This window comes from Triturus cristatus, chromosome 3_1, assembly GCF_964204655.1.
Source record: "Triturus cristatus chromosome 3_1, aTriCri1.1, whole genome shotgun sequence".
Classification (NCBI taxonomy): domain Eukaryota; kingdom Metazoa; phylum Chordata; class Amphibia; order Caudata; family Salamandridae; genus Triturus; species Triturus cristatus.
Window position 1 is genome coordinate 914,846,018 of NC_140583.1, and position 21,110 is coordinate 914,867,127.

General features: G+C 39.9%; 1 protein-coding gene across 2 annotated transcripts in view; it reads left to right on the top strand.

The window, feature by feature from the left end:
• The window catches only part of ITGB6 (integrin subunit beta 6), a 549,576-nt gene that overhangs the window by 284,055 nt on the left and 244,411 nt on the right, over positions 1 to 21,110 (top strand). For both annotated transcript variants that reach the window (XM_085645463.1, XM_085645462.1), the window contains 4 exons: positions 1,849 to 2,056; positions 3,716 to 3,962; positions 8,778 to 8,943; positions 14,141 to 14,302. In XM_085645463.1, coding sequence (XP_085501589.1) covers positions 1,849 to 2,056; positions 3,716 to 3,962; positions 8,778 to 8,943; positions 14,141 to 14,302 — 783 coding nt within the window. The remainder of the gene's footprint in view (positions 1 to 1,848; positions 2,057 to 3,715; positions 3,963 to 8,777; positions 8,944 to 14,140; positions 14,303 to 21,110) is intronic.

Below are 21,110 nucleotides of genomic sequence, written 5' to 3' on the forward strand. Positions count from 1 at the left end.
GTTCAAAGTATGTTGTGGGCACATCGTACCACCCCGAGTTCCATCACAGGATCTAGTCCTTTCACTTTACTTAGGGGTAGACAAGCTTCTTTTCACATGTGTCCTACTTGGATGAAGAAGTGGGGTTTGGTGTCAAGGTGCGGGGAGACAATCTTTTCCCACAGTACCTACTCACTTCCAGATGTGGCCAACTTTAAGTCCTCTGTTTCAGTGGGGGATTGGTATTATTGGGATTAAGTCTTCTCTCAACGTTCCCAAGGGTCTGTCAAAGTTTGGTCCTCCTGTTAAGGTGGATGCTACATCTCCATTTGCTGCAAGAGTCAATAGAAAAAAATGGTGGAATCTATCTAGGATTTACAAGATTCCAATGAAGGTTGTTTTGCAGTTGAGTCTTGAGTCAAAGAACACTGTTCATGTTCAAGAGAGTATGCTGAGGTCTTCCCAGTCTTCTCAGGCTGGGAAAATCCTCTTTGAGATATGTTCCTCCACGGAGGAGTGGTAGAATGAGTGGCCTGCCGAAACGTTTAAATCTTTGATCTAATTTACTTCTGTGATGCGTTATTACTTGGTCTATTATACACCTTATTTGTTTTGAGTGTATTAATGGATGTATTGTTCATTCTATCAACTATACTTTTTGTTATTATAGAATGTATTCTTTTTGCCATTTCTCTCTTTTCGTTCCTTGGTTTATTTTCCATTTCTTTTCCCCTCTGTTTCTTTATTTTCTTCTACATTTGCTTGTTCTATCATCCTTTGTGTATTTATGGAAAGAGAGGAGATATTTTAGTAGTTTTCCATTAGCATTCATCCACTCTGTTCATCCACTCTGTTATGCTTATGATGTCACTGTCATGACAATAGAATGCTATAGTTTGAATCCCAGGAGGTTGTCAGTTCCTGGAAGCTGTGGAGATGAACAGTCAATAAAGTATGCGCTCTTACACACTGTCTGGTGTAATCACTACACTAAGCCAATAGCTTCCACATAGACGACACCGTTTGGCTTTGTCAGTGCTTCCTGCTGTTAGTTAATCGAAGGTCCTCAGTGGATGCTTGGAGTCTGAAGGGTAAACATTGTTTTTAAATCTGTCATTGCCTATATGGGCACTGTATTGAACTCATTACCGATCACATACTTAAAAACACCTTTAAGGAACAAAAGACATAGAGGCATTGAAAACTGAAGAGAAAGGAAGAGAGAGGAGGACAGATAGAGATTACTAAAGAGAGAGGAGTGATATTATATAGTGAGAGAGAGAATGAAATGTAATCTTTAAGCAGGTGTTTGCTGCAGTACTTTGTTATATCTTGGTACAGTGTGTTTCTTCCTATTTACTTCTCCATTATTAAATATCCCGAATAGGTTGGTCCAACCACTGAAGGTGATAAATTCATGCGTTATTAACAGGTTCTGCAGATAAAAAAATGCACAATATACTTACTGCTCCTCGTCTTTTGAGACTCGCACAGTGAATTCAGATATTTATGAATGATCGTGCTCCTTGCCTCTACACTTCATCTGTTTGTGCTCATACTGCACAGAGCAAAAACAAGGCAATAGGACCTTCTCAAAAAGCACATTTGTAGAAAGATGATCTTCCAGAAATTGTGTTTGTAGTGTCACCTGCAATGCTTTTCTGAATTCAGCATGCTGGGTTAGTTATTTTCTGAAACGTATTCAGGTCAGTGAAAACAGTGTAATAGAATATTTATGATGGTTTATAAAATAAGTAAATATGAGAAGGGTTATATTTGCAACTTATAAGAAATGTGGGATCCATACATGATTTGCTGTACATTATACATCATGCTGAATCTTCTGTTTTATCATTTGATGAATTCTAGAATTTCACCTCTGACTCAATTGGATTAGGAGGAAGATGTGATACTCCGGAGAGTCTTCTGTCAAAGGGATGTGATTCTAATTTCATTGAATTCCCCACTTCCAACATTGACATCTTGGAACATAGGCCCCTTGGAGTGGGGATCCGTGAGAACGGTTCGGATGTCACTCATATTGCTCCACAAAAGATGACTCTTAAACTTCGAGCTGGTAAGTGGTCCCATATCTAAAATTATCCTCATTGTTACATGTCAGTGACTTCAAAACATATGCAAGTGCCAAAACAATAAAATATTGTGCATCCATGCAGCAGCTGTTGAACAAACATGCTATTAGTGTTGATTTGAAATCCTTAAGTTTGCATGAATGTAAAGATATGGAGATTTTTCAGACAGCTTATTGGCAAGTATTTATCTGGCTACAGGTTATGGCTTCCTCATTCACCTTAATTTACGCATTCCTGGTTACAATTGTACAGAAATAGAAAGAGAGTGTTTTAATAATTTATTAGTGAGGTATATTTCTTTAAATTGGCTAGATTTCATCCTAACAGTATTTATCAATTTACAAAGCCATGACTATAAAATCAGTAGCTACTTAATTATCTACCTCAAATCTACTGATCTTCTCAACCTTGAAAGGTTGACATGCTGAGTGCACCTGCTGAAATAAAAAGCTGTCATTGATAGGTGACACTCAGCCTTGAACAAAAGGCCTCTAACTGTGCAGGATGTCTTACAGGCAAGTGTAGATTTACACTGTTACAATATCTCAGAGTTGGCTTACAGGCAAGTGTAGATCTACACGTTTACAATATCTCAGAGTACTAATAGATGCTTCCATTAAATAGACTATTTCTAGCCCCTGTCTCAGGCATTTGCTTTTTGGATACATCTCAGGAACTACTCCAGAAAAAGCCAACATGCAGTAGGCTCATCCAGGAAGGAAAGGAATCTTTGTTTAATCATGAATCTGCCTTCATATTTTAGTGGCCATCTTGTTGTATTGGTTGCTATGATAAATACATTTATGGAATAAAAAATAATTCTTTGGGGTGTGCCACACCTAAGGAGCCTTTGACACACAGATTACACCATACCAAAATATGGTACCAACATTTTCTAACTGGCTGGAGGAATTGTTAAATATGGCACAATTGTTGTACAATGGGCATTTGCTAACTTGGACTTTTTTTATGTTGGTATATAATGCATTACTTTCTGATATTTCACTGTTTCACATATCTATCATTCATCCATCCACACAACCACTCACCGATCTGCACACCAACCCACCCATTCATAACAACACATAGACAGTTATTCTCACTTATCCATACACCCATACACTGTTTATTCACTAAGCCATTCAATACTCCCATCCACGTTTACAACTGTCCATCTAGCAAACCCCCATTGCACAATTCCTCTATCCATTCATGGATCCACCAACACATAATCCAGACACACAATTTCAAACAACCTTATTCTATTTTTTCATACACCTCCTGCCAAAATAAATCAACCAGCCACTCACCCATCTACAAAGCAATCCACCTATACTATCCACCATACAATCAATTACCAACCCATTCATCAACCTATTCAGCCATTAAAATAACCAACCCATTCCAAACAACTCTCCTACCTCAGCACGACACTTCTCTCCCACCTTATCTACCGGAGTGTTCCTCCATATACCTAACCACCCTGACCAGCCAATTCACCCAAAGTTCATGGAAATATTCTGCTTAGTAATATTTTGTTTTAAAATGTATAGTTAACAATACCAAAGAATAAAAAAAAACGAATTCCCATACTGAAGCTTGTGGTGCTGATTTTCAGAATATATTTGCTTTCCCTTCCACAGGTAATGAAGTAACAGTACAAGTTGATGTTCAACAAAGTGAAGATTATCCTGTTGACATATATTACCTCATGGACCTCTCTGCATCAATGGACGATGACTTGAGCATGATAAAAGAGCTAGGGTCCACCCTTTCGAAGGAAATGTCAAAATTAACAAGCAACTTTCACTTGGGCTTTGGTTCCTTCGTGGAGAAGCCAGTTTCACCATTCATCAAAACAGTTCCTGAGGATGTTCAGAACCCTTGCAGGTAAACCGTCCAAGGTCAGACTTCTGCAAGGTAGTGTTGAAGAAAACAGCAATCCTTTCTGTTTTCAGCAATTTACTCAAGGGTTTTAGAACGAGTTGAGTAAAATGTGCGCTATGAGTAACATGGAATGTGTCCTTGAGAACAGGAGTATATGTCATCAATGCATGTATGTATGTGTTGGTATTTATATAGTGCAAACCTACCAAGAGAGCTGTCCATTAATGCAGGGGTGGGAGATAATGCAAAATAATAATTTTTAAACAGAGGGATATTAATGATTTGCACAAAAATACACGATTTTCAACCAAGTCGTGAAGCCAAATTTAAGAATTCATGTCCCCAGGTTCTAAAGTTAGCAGATGAGTCACTAGACCTGAACTCCTGAATCATAACCAGTGTCTAAAAAAGAGGCATATTTCCAATCATTTACCAATTGAAGTACAGGGCAAGCAGAATAATGGAGGACCTAGCAATCACAGGCAGAAGTAAATCCCAGAGTGGAGTGATCAACAGAAGCAATGCTGAAAGCTGTTATGCAGCATTCCACATTGTTGAAAGGACTGGTTTAGCATTGTTGGAAGCTATGCTTGTTTCTGCCTTGGTGTGTCAGGATTAAGGGTTAGGAGTGGAGGTATGTACCCTTACTGGAAAAATGCCACAGTGGATATGACTGTGGAAGGTGGGTGCGGCAGTTTGAGAACATAAGAGGCCCCATATGTGAAGTCAGTGGTCTACAGGTCACACCATTTGGAGGCTGGAAGTACAAAGCCGTTCTGGGCTTTAAAGGGCTGAATGGCAAATAACGAAAACAATGCACCAGAGAAAGCATGGTTAAAATACATCACATCTCTGTATGTTAATAAATCATCAGCCTTGGAGTAAAAAGTCCATTATAGAACCACAGCGTTTTTTATCGTGACCATGTTACATAGGCTACAAGAACTTCCCAAACAGGAGGACTGAAGGTCCAACTGTCCCTCCGATTGATTTCTTTACAATAAATCTAGAGTATAGGCACAGATGGTTGTTTCTAGTGTTTTATGAGGCCCTTCAAGCACAAGTGGTAACTGATTCCTGGAGAAAACTCACAAGGTTTCGGTCATTAGTTTTTTTTATTTTTCAAAAACAAACTCCCACTTTGAAAGTTTGTTTTAAAAAACAAAACAAAATTCTAAAAGTTTGGTGGACAAATGTCAACACTGATGACGGCCACCCACCAAACCTTTTGTACCTTGTAGGGAACCACTGTGACTGTGGTTTCCTTCAAGGTACAGATATGACTGCTGGGTTAGCCGTCATCCCTAAATTTGTAGTCCATCAAGAGGGCAGAGGTAATATCCACTGCTACCATGACAGATGGAGTACCATTCATCAAACTTTAAATCAGGCTCTTAGTAATTTAAATGTCAGATGTAATCTTTCCGCCAACCCTGACTGCACTCTACGAAGAAACAAAAAAAGTCCCAGAATTGTTTCCCATTCATGTTTTTGATTTTCCATTTAATCTCAATACAGTATGTCATTTCTTCGCATATATTTTCTATATGATGATCTTAAAGAGACCAAACATTGCTCGCTAACTATCTTCAGAAGCTTACTCTAACAATATCACCATCAAATATTGTTGTAAATGTAATGCATACTACCGACCTTGTAAGGAACTTACACAGTGAATTGAAAGAATCAGCTAAGTTTACCCGGTTACATTTCATCAACATCACTCCGACGTGGAAATTCCTATCACCATTACACGAGATGGGAGCATTTCTAAGCACTTATGTTGAATAAAAAAGTATGTGTACATTTAGGATGTTTTCATAAAGTCATTGAAGAAATTGTTTTCTCTAGAATACTTCTGGTTAAGTTACATTGGTTGACAACTAAGTCTTTGTTTCTCTATTTGTTTTCAAGTCCTCTGTTTCAGTGGCAACAGATGAGAAGATTACCATGTATTGGCCATTGTTGAGCCAAATATATTTCCCAGACTTTAATAATTCAGAGGCAGTAAAATGGCATAAAACAGTGGGTTGTGAACATGGGGATTGGTGTCTACACCCTCCTCTCACTTTGCTGTCAGAGAAAGAAAAGTAAAGTAATGTATGTGACAGTCTTACTGGGCTAAAGGTGTTTGAAAGGAAAAGCTGTAGGGTGTCAGTTTTTGGAACACACATCAAAATGTAAATATCTGCAAATCAATTGTACACATTCCGCAGTAAGGAAAGCATTTGTTTTTTAATTCTCAAGTGTGATGGAAGCAAATGTTTTAATAAGATCTAAACAAATCAAGACAATTTACTTAGCAGTGCATAAATGATACGTTTTCACTGAAACCCGATTCCCACACATTATTATTTGTGTGCAATATAGCTTTATCAGTAAAACTGCATGCCTGTGCAAATTTACTGGCCATTTCAATGGAAATTGTGCTGTCGGTAAATGACAGAGCAATACCACACGATACTTTAGTCACATTAAAAAATTGCCTGCCTCATGTCCATTAAAGCTAGGTTGGCCATCAAATTATGTCATTCTAAAAAGTGGGTCGTGGTACTAAAAAGTGTGGGAGCCACTGGCGTAAAACATTATTCCAAATTAGGTTAAAAATACAACACAGGTGACCAAAGCTCCACATCACCATTAACTTTTAAATCTGATTTCAAAGCAGACAGTTGCCCCTCTCACACTCTCACTCTCTCTCTCTCACGATATCTCTTTTCCTGTTTATCTCTCTCCCTATCTCTTTCCTTCACCATTATTTTCCTACTGAAAATGCATGTCCTCTCTGTAAGCTGATCTTACTCCTAAATCAAATTTTCCACATCTAGTTATACTATCTTCCATTATGCTATCTTCCATATTCATGGATTATTTTCATCATAAATTTTATTTTACTAAATGTATGGATTTGTCCAAAACACTGTGTGGCACTTTTCAATTAACTCTGTGCCGGGACACCTAATAAGGACAGTAAAATAGTGATAAATTCAAACATATATTCTAAATGGCATGATAGGGTGGTATGACTGGTCATTAAAACATGAAGTCACCTCAGTAGGTTTGGGATATTTGTGATGGAATCCCTTTGTTGTGGTGGGAAAGAAGCTTCACCCATGCCATACATTTCCAGATTGTGTGATTAACTGGTAGTCTGCATAAAGGGATGGGGTTTTAGCATTTGACAAGATTACATGCAGAAAATGGGTGTGTTGGTTATTGTAGTATAAACAACTTGGAGAGGTATCTTGTGGAGTGACCTGTAGAGCTGTAGGCACCGTTTGCAGTGGCTTGTACAGGCTTTCTTTAATCAGTAGCCAGTGAAGGGGGTTGGTCATGAAGTGGGAGACTGATTATGGTTAAATAGTTCTGCACATTTCTAATAATGTTTTTTTACTACAATCTAAGGGCTTCATTTAACTCTGATGGATAGGAATCCTTGACAGCTAGGTTGGCTGACACTCTGGTCTTCACTGCCCTGATGGTTGCATTACATATGTTAACAGAAAATCTAAAGGGTCCCCTGAGAACACTAAAAAGAATGCAAGACAGAGAGTACTAAGAAAGTAGGAGAACAACCTAAATTCCTTTTGCACTGGTATGCTGTTCCAAATAATCAATAATCAAAAAAATAGCACAGAGCACAAAACAAAAAAATTCATATCACCTTTTAGTAATGTATTTTTTTACTGTATTACTTTTATCAAGAATTATGCTACTTCGTGCTGAAATTCCACATACAGTGTGCAAAATGCTTAGCAAATTAATGTGTAATTCAATATATGCTAAAAATCACACAGGCCATCCCATCCCATCCCACATAAAGAAATATAAAACATTAAAAAATTCCATCATTCATTCACTTTTGACTACAACCACACAACACTCTCACTAAAACAACTCAAAACCTTGAGGTGTCTAGACAAAAGCATGTAATCATTATTCTGATTTCACCAAAACAATTAGATGGATATGCATTTCTTTATCATAACATCAAAGCGCTATCTTGCATTACTTTGCATTGGGTAGGTATTGCATGGGTGAAGCCTGGGCGTTTCTCTGAATCCCCCCATGGAAAACTTGAGTTGTGCCAATATGGTGTGCCTGCGTACCCAACGGAGGTGTTACGAGGAGAAATATTTGTATTTCTCCTTGTTACCTTCTCATTCCATGTGTGCTGCATTCTGCAGCAAATATACAAAGAGGAGGATTGTTTTTGTACAGGAAAGTATCTTCCAATGGTGCAAGGGTGCTTGCCTTCACACTTGGCAGCACACAATGCACCAGTGCAATGAAAGAGCAGAAATGTTCCATGTCTTTATAAATATGGAGCATTTTTGCTCTCTCCCTTTCACGCAACACAGTGCCACAAGTTGTTTTGCTGCATTGCCTTGCGAGATACAATAGTAAATGTGCCCCCTTATGTTTTGAATCACATATGTATATGAAACAGTGTGTTGTGTTATTTTGTGTTATTTCACGGTTTTAATTATTTCACACGATTCATATCCATTCACACAGACCTTAGAGGGACATACCCCTTATTCCTTCAGTACACTACTTCGTTAAACATGGATCACAACTTGGTTACAACCTGTTCTGTGAATGTATGTTTTAATTTAAGCACTTTTACTGTGGATTTAGCATATAGCATCATGTTCCTGTAAATTATAAACACCACAAATTGCCTGTTCTGAGAACTAATATAGCGTCAGACTGATTATAAAATGAACATTAACAGATGCTTGTGAAACGATGCATTAAAATATTTTCTCATAAATCACTTAAGATATACACGGAAATACCTTACTTTTTTAACAGGAGTGTGCCCTATTTCTGCTTACCTAATTTTGGATATAAGCATGGTTTACGGTTGACAAGTGATACTGAAGAATTCAATGAAATTGTCCAAAAACAGAGAATCTCTGCTAATATTGACACTCGCGAGGGTGGATTTGATGCAATCATGCAAGCGGCAGTCTGCAAGGTAAAAAATAATTTATGGTAATTTTCAAGTTTCAGTGGCTTACATTATATTACAACTGCCTGTGATACTTTGCCACACAACTGTGAATTCACACAAGTCCTGCACAAAGCGCCTTACAGGCTTTAAGCGCTGAATTGTGATTCCATCCAACCATAACTCAACCAATTAATAAACTTTATCTTTGTGTGAGTGATAACCCCCAATAAATGAACCAGCCATGTGGACCACCAATAAAATGGCACAGATCATGAAATTGCATAACAAATTGTACTGAAAAGCGAGTCTTACACTTTGTACCAATTTTACAAACGAATATAGGACCATATGCATGAACACATTTTCCCATAGACACAGAAGGAGCAAAACCCTTTGCTGCATCTGGCCCATAGTGTGCACAGACTAGTGAACCATGCATTTTCAGAATGCACAAAATGTGGGTGAATGGTAAAAGAAACAGGCCTTACCAAACCCATTCGGTCTGACTTTACTGTGGTACACATCCGAACCAAGTCATGCACAAATGCTGATTGCATGCATTAGCATATTAAAACCAGACCTTTTGGCTTTGGCAAGACTACTTGCTGGAAATTGAATAGCTCAACTCTTCAGCATCACAGCCGGTGTCCTGAGAAAGAGAAGCTCAAGCCTGCAGGACTACAGGATCTTCTCTGGCGCCCACACTTTCATTATTACTATGTTTGCCTGATTTAAAAACAGATTATGCTAGATATTATTATTCAACATTGTTTATTTCTCATGAGGGCTCCAACTGATGTCAGACAGAGAAATTACATGGAAAGGTAAAAAAGCAAGTGACCCTGCAAACGAAGTCTGAACAGAACATTTGTACACCCACAATCCTTTTGACACAAGACGTGTTATGCCGATTGACTTTCTGGTTTGGTGGAGCAAAGAAATTTGGGCCAGAGCAGAAGAACTATATGCATAAAACTATTTTCAAAATAAAACTAGTTATTGTCCACTTACCTTAATAATCTGGGCCATAAATTATCATCTAAGTTCACTGCTGCAAACACCAATTATTTCTTTTCTTTTCTGGACATTGACTAAATGTTAAAAGTAGTGCAAGCCTGCACTACTACAGGTTGTTAATAGGCGTCCCAAAAGAGCTGACATGGGGCTTTTGCATAGTGTTTGGACACAAACAGAATATTTTGTTGATTATGTTTCTTCTTTGTGTGGGAGAGCTAAAATTTAAACTAGGCCAGAACAGCTGGATGCATAAAATACTCTTCGCGGCAAAATTGTTTATTATCCGCTTACTCTAATAAACTGGAACGGAAGCTTACTCCCTGTTTTGCTAGTTCTTACACTAGATCGTTCTGAATATATAGTAATTGTTAAAAGATGAGGGAAGCCATTAGTAAACAAGCATTTGCAATGCAATAGGTCTCACATTTGCGAGAGTTTAAGCTATTGGCATTGTAAATGACAATGCCTTTTATTTATCTGTTTTGCTAATTAACACATAAATAAAAGGCATTGTCATTTACAATGCCAATAGCTCAAACTCTTGTAAATGCAAGACTTATTCATAGAAGAGACCGCCATTGTCCCGGCTGCTCGGAAAGTGAAAGCACGCATGGTGCGCTGAATGTTGCAGGAAAGCATGGCGCCCCTGCAGTAGGAGAAACTCATTAAAGAAAATAGTACTTACAGAGAAAAAAAGATGTACTGTGTATCAACCGAAATAAAAGGGCCAGTCCTCATGGGAGATTGCAAATGAAGACAAGGCGGTACTAAGGAGGGACTAACAAGCCTATTAACAAAACAGAAGCCAGCATTTATGAAGGACAATGACACAAGCCAATGACAAATATGGATGGAGAGTGGGTGGGGTTTCTATTCCATACTCCAATACAGCATGCCGCAGAGCAGCGCATGTGCTGCCCAGGCTCGACCTAAAAAACATCTTCTTAGGGGTTTGTTGTCATAGAGCCTGAATTCGTTTTTGACGTCAGTGTCAACTGCGCATCCTAACAAAACATAAAACTGAGTAGTTGAAGTGAAAATATGTTTTCTGTTTTGAACGCACATATGAGATAAATGATTTAAGGGGATATAAAAGTGTGCTTGTTGTATTTTTAAGATGTAACACAGTCCCTCATGCTTTGCAATGGAAGCACTTACTTTTCGATTGAATGATTCACCAAACCGCCAAAAGCATAGGTGGAGGAATTGATACACCTCTTGGCTGAGCCAAGAAGGGATTGACAAAGTCTGAAAGTAGTGACGGAAGTGGACTGACCCAAACTAGCTAATGGTTTCAGGGGGGGGGTGACCCATAGCCCACTCTTTGAATATTGGTACAAGAGGCCACACTAAAATGTGCTCTCTTAATCTTGTGGCACATTTGGAAACTCCCCAGCACTACACCCTTCCAGATCCCCCCCTTCTAAGTTACAGATCATGGTTATTCTCCATGCTCTTATCATCATTTTATTTTCTGTGCTCCCCTCACTATTCCACGTGGAGAGCTCCACGACATTTTAGAGCCTACTGCAGGCTTTACAAATACCAAAACTTAAAAATAATGTGCAAATGAATAACATGTAATGAGTATGGTCTGTCTTACAAAACAATCGTTTTCTCAGTTGAATATCATAAAAATATAGGCAAAGCCTCATTTTCTGCTCTAAAGACTCTTGTCCATGAGAAGGAAACACCGTAAGCAAGTTGTATCTTTTCTAGAACAAATACACTTTTTTTCTTATTGGCACTTTGCACTTTTGTGTATGTTTCACTCAGAAATAGTTGGGAAATTACACAAACACAGGTGCACATCTTCTGCTCTTTAGAGCAACACAGTGGCTTTTGTGTATGAAAGAGCCTAGCTGCTGCATAATGTTGCATTGTGCTGAGCCCAGCCACTCCTTTTCCAGCCGAGGAGAGCACAAAGCCCTGCCCCAAAGGGACAAGTGTCAAATATTTGAACACCTACCACATCATTAATGTTAATGGGATGTGAGTCATCGTGCAACTCCTTGCAAACAAAACATGGACTGCTCTAAAAAAAACATCCAGCAGTGATCTGAAGGGCATTGAGGGGAGCATGCAGCAGTTCACACAAAGCTCGCCTCGATTCTCAAGCCGGAGAAGTGGAATTTTTCCCTCATAGAAACCCAATGCAAACTTCCTTTAAGAAAGTAGTATGTGATCAGTAGTTGGTCACCACAGTATGGGACCCAAAACTATCATTCATGTCATTGTGGTTCTTATGGAGGACAGACTGCCCTTTCATGACTCCATCCCCTTTATAACTGCAATGAGTCTCAAAGTGCCACTTGCAAATCAGAAAGACATTTCCACCTCCCAATGGGGCATATTATCAACGAGGCGCTAAAAAACTATCGCCTCTTTTGCGTCCGTTTTCGGAAGAAAGGCGGCGATAATTTTAACGCCCTATTAGCAAGGACACGCTAACCGGTGAATCCATGCTTCTTCGCCCTTTCCCTTAATGCCCAGCTTTGCATCTCTAATGAGATGCAAAGTGGGCGTTCCTCACAAGAATAACGGGAGAAATGTCTCTAAGCGGCATTTCGCCTATTATCAAGCCTCACGCTAAGAAGCATAGTGACAAGAAAAGTAGAGATAACCTCTTTTATCGCTACTTTCCTTACGCCTGCTTTGAAACTGACTTAGCCATGATATCCTATGGAAGGTGGATATCATGGCTAAGTATGTGTAGCTCTATCAGCAAGCTATCGCCAAAAGTTGTGTGATTATCGCTGCATTTCCAGCGATAATCGCTCAGTTGGCAGCTTGCCCTCTGAATTTTATCGCTTTGGAGATAAGCGTTGCTGATAGCACGCTATCTCCGCGATAAAATTCAGAGTTGGCCGGCGATAATTATCCTCGCGCTAAGTGCGCTTAGCGATAATTATCGCCGGGCCTTGCTGATATGCCCCTCTGTGCCTTAACTCCCTCCTATTTGTGCATTTTGTGATCGTAAAGATTGTCATTGTGCAAATTGCAGGCTTTCCGACCTGAAAACCATTTAAAAAGTATGGCCCCACATTGAAATGGAATAGAATTTAGGATCATAGGAGTCAAACTCTCTCCTGAAAATTAGATATGTGAGTGGATCTGGGTGATGTGATCCTTGCAAAGTATGCTTAGTGGTGTCTGTAAAAGGCAAACCTGGAATGACCGAAGTCCAAAAATATGCAGTGATCTGTATGTCATTAAATCCAACAGTACTGGCTTGATATGAACCCTCAAAGAGGCCTATTGCAGATTGTGTTCACTCCAGTTTACCCTCAAGAGGTCCCAAGGAATTGGTTATACAGCTGCTCTGCCGAACATTTATTTCGAAAACAATCAAGAGCATATCAACAAAGTAAGGCTCCCAATTACTAATATTGTTTGCATACACTTGTACAACAATGCGACACAAAAGATAGCAAGCATCTAAATATCAGTAAACAAGTATGTAAAGAAACTACTAAAATAATCTTCAATCTCTATGATTTTTAAAAAATCCTTTCTATGGGCCTGTAACACAATACCTTAAATGTTAAAATGACATTCTTTGCCTAAGCTGCAATATACCAATCAATGTTCGCGATGGGTTACTCAGACATGTTGCATCAAGTTATTAAATGTCATGTCTGCTATCTTAAGTGAGGTTGGAATTATTTACCGACACATGCAGTAAGCAGTATTCCATGGCCAATGCATCATTGGAAGGACACAAAATATACTAGGTCCTAACACTTAAAGGAATGCTGGTAAGGGACTCTTAAGTGCCTGCCTGCATGGGTGATTTGAATATTGCTCTCCTGATGTTCTCCCTAATATTTTGCCAGTCAGTCATTAAAAAGAGATAAAACAAACAGAAATATTGAGTGCCAAGTTTAAAAGGAAAAGATCACAAAAAGCTATGCATTCGTGGGTCAATGAGTGATGAGCGAATTCAAAGTAAGCATATATTGTAATTTGCAGGTTAGCCTATGATGACGTTCTACCAAAAAGGATGAACACTCTCTTACTTCCTCCTTCTCGCATTGCCTAAAATATAAATGGAATTTTATGCATGTGCGGGGCACATATCAGAACAAAAACTGCTTTACATACCCCGGTCTTCGACTTCATTTTCATTTTCAGTAATACTTTCTCTTATGCTTTGGCCTAAGATCCAGCCGGCATTAACAGATATGTTATATTGTAATTTTAGGAGAAAATTGGCTGGAGAAATGATTCTTTGCATCTTCTGGTTTTTGTGACGGATGCCGACTCCCACTTTGGAATGGACAGCAAATTGGCCGGCATTGTTATACCAAATGATGGGCTTTGCCATCTGGACAGCAACAATGAGTACTATATGTCTACTGTGTTGGTAAGGCAAAGCTCTTTTCTCTTACTTATCCTTTTCTGTTGAAAACTTTGCAGTGTACCTTAGGAGGGCCGCGAGAACCTACACATCCCAGAAATGATTGTCTTGCTAATGGTATGTAGTAAGCTAACCTTAGACGCACTCCTTGGTTTTGCAGCAAATGTCATAGTTTGTTCTGTTTATGTGGCACACACTTGACCGCACAAGGATAAGCTCTTTAGCTCTTAGATCAGCTTCAATAACAACTATTGTTGTATGTCTGAATATCGACATTAAAAAATATTGTGCTAAAAATATAGCAAAACATTTGCAACAATAATATCATGAGGGTGAGTATCTATTAGCAAGTATTGGTGTGGTATCATAAACTTCACATCTTGATTTTGTTGTTGATATTGTTGCGTCAATATTTCTGTAGCACAATATTTAGGATTCAATATTTTGGCAGTATACTATGCAGGTTATGTTGGGATAGGAACCTGTCATGATTAATGTAAAAATCATTTAAAGATATTCTGTTATTTAATGTAAGTACATGCTGTTAGAAATTCGGTTTCTGGTTGGCAGAGGCAGGCACCCTGTCCAAGCTGGAACCATAATCCTAGCCAGGTAGGTCACAGCAAAACCTAAATTATCCTTTTCTCTCCCTGTGTTAGCTGGGCACAGAGCAGCCAGGCTTAACGTAAGAGGCAATGTGTAAAGTATTTGTGCAACACTTTATACAATACAACAGTGAAAACACCACAAAAAGACTCCACACCAAGCTGGAAAAATAGATTATGATTTTATAAATAAAACAAGACCAAAACGACAAAACTCCATCCAGTTGGAGTTGAGATATGAATTTTTAAATATTACATTCAAAATATAGCGCTCAGAAGCAAATAGCAACTTAAGAGTTAATTGGTCACGCTGGATTGGGACAAAGTCAAAAGTTCAGGCTGACAGTGATGGAGTGCGGGTCGGATACAGAACCCATGCAGCCCTGGAGCAAAAGTACCTTGTTCCTGGTCACAATAGAGAGATGCATCGGTGATCCCCATACAGGTGAAGTGTTGCGTTGAATTTCTCCATGCAACTGCGGCGATACATCAGTTCCCTGAGCTAAGCGGCAGTTCCAAATGCAAAGCGTAGGGTTTCTCCATGCTGTAGAAGTGATGCATCAATCTGCTCCATGATGTGACAGCGATGGGTCGGTTCCGAAGCAATGGTTCTGAGTGCGATGCGGCGGTTCAGAGTGCGAAGTGCCGGTCCGGTTCCCTCAATTGCAGCAATGCATTGATTCTGCTCTCACAGCAGAGGATGTGCCAGTTCCACTGGAGCAACGCCCTAGGTCCACTTCCAAGGGTCCAGGACTGGGGTGGGACCACTTGACAGAAAAGACTCACAAGCAGGTGAGCCCAAGGATTGGAACTTTAGCCAGAGAAAATAATGAATTTCTAAGAAATCCCTCAGGTCAGCCACTCCCCCCCCGGGATCGAGTCAACCGTGGTAGTACCACCTCACCCTGGAGGGTGTCATTCCTTTTTGTGTTTAGAGTGTTTCCTAAGAAGCAGGCGTGTACCTGGTGTATCGCCTCTTTTTCTCTCCCTTGGGTGTTTTATTTTGGATTTTTCCACCATTTCTATATCCCCCAGGTATATTAGGGTTACCTCTATCTATTCCCCAAAACTATCTGGGACTACGTCCTCCCCAAGTGCTACACTTTCCAACCCAGGTGTCTGCCTTTAGAGTGACCAATCTTATAGCACTATGTACATTGGGGGCAAACCTCTCTGTCTTATGGTCAAAGAACACTTTCTTCTTTGGATCAGACTCTCTTGGGAATTATTTTGGGGGCTTTTTGAGAACTTCTTGTTTTTAAGCTTTTTTCCCCCCTTTTTCTTTTGTTGGAAACCCTGACCACCTTTGTGGGTGTGCCCCCCAGATTCCTTTTTGGGCACTATAGTGCCACCCCAGAGGTCCGCGTCATCAGCAAGCTTTCTGGGGTCGGGTAGCTTACTGTCAACTTGGTGCTGGCGCAACTCTGGAAAACAGATACTGAGCAGGTGCTCTCTCATGATCAATTTATCAAATGATACAATCCATTTAAATCATAAACTGTGCTGCCCCTCACCCAGCCATTCAGTGCCTTGATGGAGTAATAAACAAAACCTACCCAGGATTGGTTGGGGAGCTTCTGCCTGTCCCTAGAATCTTTGGCGGGAGCCAGCCCAAATTTGGCAATCAAAATGGCCTTTATAGGAGTGTACTTGATTTGGCCCCCACCCTCCAATGTCAGAAGTGTGTCCCTCCCAAGTGTAGACAGGTGTTTCCACAGACCACACCCCCAGTGCTCCTTGGGGACCCTGTGTACTTTGAGTGCAACCTCATAAGCAGGAAGCCACTTATCAATATCATCTTCCACCACATAATTGGGCACCAAATCCTTGGGTATGTGGAAAAGAAATTCTCCATCAGGTACTGCATGCATGCTACCATCATCACAGATGGATTCAGCCTGCCTGGCCTTGATCTCCAGCTCTTTTAGACTCAGTTCATGAGCCAGAAGTAGTTTTTTCTCTGCTAAGGCTCTTTCAGCCTCAGCCCTCCTCTCCTTAGCTTCATTTTTTTATCTTTCCCTCTGCAGCTTGCATTCACTCTCTCCCTCCTTTTTCGCAGCTCCTCTGGGGATAGACCATGGATGGAGACACTACTTCCTGCTCTCACAGGGAGCACAAATCCAGGTGTGTCCCTCCAACTAATTAAGGTGGTTCTTCAGATGAGCCATTCTCAGGCTTCTCTAATCCATCATTCTCTTGGAAACTGGCCTTTGCCCAGACCCTCAGCACCTTTTGAAATTATATATATAATTTTTTGAATATATATATATATATATAATATATATATATATACATATATATATATATACCCATATCTATCTATCTATCTATCTATCTATCTATCTATCTATCTATCTATCTATCTATCTATCTATCTATCTATCTATCTATCTATCTATCTATCTATCTATCTATCTATCTATCTATGTATATATATATATATATATATATAAATTCACTGAAAAAACCATAGGTTTCACACACGTTATAGTTAGGAATTAGCATTTAAAAAACATTGCAAATTCACTGAAAAAACCATAGGTTTCACACATGTTATAGTTAGCTGGACATTTCACTCGTAAAAAAACAATGAAATTCCCCCGTTATAGTTAGTGCAGGCAACTATAACTCACGCGACCGCAATCCTCTGCTGATGCTAATACTGTATTTAGACACTTATTTGCCCATGTCTTCTTCCATTAAATTTTAGCTATACATATATTACAAATTTTTTTTTTTCATAAAGACACATATGTCATCAGCAGAGGATTGCGGTCGCGTGAGTTATAGTTGCCTGCACTAACTATAATGGGGGAATTTCATTGGTTTTTTACGAGTGAAATGTCCAGCTAACTATAACATCTGTGAAACCTATGGTTTTTTCAGTGAATTTGCAAGGTTTTTTAAATGCTAATTCCTAACTATAACGTGTGTGAAACCTATGGTTTTTTCAGTGAATTTGTACGTTTTTTTAAATGCTAAGTTACTTTACGCCATTCGTGGCGTGCGCGCCCACTTAACGCAGTTCTTTCCGTGCGCGCACGGTGCGCTTCGCGCACCGTGCGCGCACAGTGAGCACGTGGTGCGCTTCGCGCACCGCGCGCCCACTTTACGCAGTTAGTGCCGTGGATGGGCCATGTACGCTCGATGCGCTTCGCGCACCGTGCGCACGTGGTGGACATATTATGCGCTTCGTTGTGAAATATAAATATTTATATACAGTTTAAATTAGATTTTATATGCCATGCGCAAATGGTGCACTACGGGCACCATTTGCACACGGGGTGGGGAGATTGTGGATATTTTTTTTTTTAATAAATTTTTTTACCGTACGCGTACGGTAAGCGTAATCGGCGAATTTGCGTAAAAAAATTAAAATGAATTTTTGGCCTTGGGGGTTCTTTGGGGACACATTTAGCAAGCCTAGGTGGTTGGGAGCTGTCTAAACAGTCCCTTTACATGTTTATTCTCTTTGTTTTTCATCCCCCCCTCAGAGTCCGAGAGAGAAAATGGCGGACGCCGCTTCCTGGTTTCGAGCGATTCGAATGTTTACTAAGATCTAACAGCCAATCAGAATCGCGCTCGCGCGCGTCACCGTACGCGTACGGTAAGCGCACCGTAAGCGCACCGTAAGCTGGCTTAGATATATATATTGATTTAAAGGCTATTTTCTCAGAATCTACTGAACAGATTTACACCAAACCTACAAAAGGCACTTCCTTGACCTGTAGACTACCTCTCTGCCAAATTTCAAGGAACTCTGTTCAGCCGTTCGGGCTGTAGCTGTGTCTAAAGGTCCTATGGAAAAATGCATGGGAAAAACGCGTTATGGGACCCCCCTTTTATCTCAGCCCCCGCTTGACGAATCCCCCCGAGACTTTCAGGGTAGGAGCGGAGCGCAGCGCCCCACCTATTTTGAAAATTTCGCGAGGATTCGTCGACCGGCGCCAAAGTTATTCAAAATAGAATGTTGCGGTTTTCCTATGGAAACAGGGTCCTAACTATAACTACCTACTGGCGACCGCCAGTAGGTAATATATATATATATATATATATATATATTCACTGAAAAAACCATAGGTTTCACACATGTTATAGTTAGCGGAAATTTTACTGATAAAAAACCAATGAAATTCCCCCGTTATAGTTAGTGCAGGCAACTATAACTCACGCGACCGCAATCTTCTGCTGATGACATATGTGTCTTTATGAAAAAAAAATATTTGTAATATATGTATAGCTAAAAATTTATGGAAGAAGACATGGGCAAATAAGTGTCTAAATACAGTATTAGCATCAGCAGAGGATTGCGGTCGCGTGAGTTATAGTTGCCTGCACTAACTATAACGGGGGAATTTCATTGGTTTTTTATCAGTAAAATTTCCGCTAACTATAACATGTGTGAAACCTATGGTTTTTACAGTGAATTTGCAAGGTTTTTTAAATGCTAATTCCTAACTATAACGTGTGTGAAACCTATGGTTTTTTCAGTGAATATATATATATATATACACATACATATATATTTATATATATACATACATATATTACCTACTGGCGGTCGCCAGTAGGTAGTTATAGTTAGGACCACGTTTCCATAGGAAAACCTCAACATTCTATTTTGAATAACTTTGGCGCCGGTTGACGAATCCTCGCGAATTTCTCAAAATAGGTGGGGCGCTACGCTCCGCTCCTACCCTGAAAGTCTCGGGGGGATCCGTCAAGCGGGGGCTGAGATAAAAGGGGGGTCCCAAAACGCGTTTTTCCCATGCATTTTTCCATAGGACCTTTAGAACGAGCTACAGCCCGAACGGCTGAACAGAATTACTCAAAATTTGGCAGAGAGGTAGTCCCTAGGTCAAGGAAGTGCCTTTTGTAGGTTTGGTGTAAATCTGTTCAGTAGATTCTGAGAAAATAGCCTTTAAATCAATATATATATCTGAGCCCGCTTACGGTACGCTTACCGTACGCTTACGGTAAGCGTACGGTGGCGTGCGCGAGCGCGATTCTGATTGGCTCTTAGATCTTAGTAAACATTCGAATCGGCCGAAACCAGGAAGCGGCGGCCGCCATTTTGTGTATTTCACTCTGAAAAAAAAGAGTGAAAACAAGGAAAGGGGGCAATGAGGAGAGTTACAGACCCCCTAACATTTGTAAGGGGGTCAAAGAAGGACAGAAAAGTACAAAAAAAACATTTATTGATTTTAAAAAAAATCACGGGGTACGCGTACGGTAAGCTTACGGTAAGCGTACGGTAGAAAAAAAAAAAAAAAAAAAAATGAAAATCAGATTTAAGTGTTTAGATATTAGGGGGCTCTAAAAAGAGCCGTTGTGTTTATGAAATGATTTTTTAGTGGTACCTACAAGTAAGTACCGATGCAGAGTCTAAGGTTCAAGAGGAAGACTCTGTTCCCTTCATCATTGAAGTGCACACCATCTCCTCTATAAATGTCTTGCATGTCATAACGCAAGTTGTTGTGGTAAATGGCACCCATACCATAGTCACGGAGGAAAGCAGAAACAGATTTGTTGACGTGCTTTCTTGCTTTGTCATCGCACCGCGTGCCCACCGTGCGTGCACGGCACTAACTGCGTAAAGTGGGCGCGCGGTGCGCGAAGCGCACCGCGTGCTCACTGTGCGCGCACGGTGCGCGAAGCGCACCGTGCGCGCACGGAACGAACTGCGTTAAGTGGGCGCGCACGCCACGAATGGCGTAAAGTAACTTAGCATTTAAAAAACCGTACAAATTCACTGAAAAAACCATAGGTTTCACACACGTTATAGTTAGGAATTAGCATTTAAAAAACCTTGCAAATTCACTGAAAAAACCATAGGTTTCACACATGTGATAGTTAGCGGAAATTTTACTGATAAAAAACCAATGAAATTCCCCCGTTATAGTTAGTGCAGGCAACTATAACTCACGCGACCGCAATCTTCTGCTGATGACATATGTGTCTTTATGAAAAAAAAATATTTGTAATATATGTATAGCTAAAAATGTATGGAAGAAGACATGGGCAAATAAGTGTCTAAATACAGTATTAGCATCAGCAGAGGATTGCGGTCGCGTGAGTTATAGTTGCCTGCACTAACTATAACGGGGGAATTTCATTGGTTTTTTATCAGTAAAATTTCCGCTAACTATAACATGTGTGAAACCTATGGTTTTTTCAGTGAATATATATATACACATACATATATATTT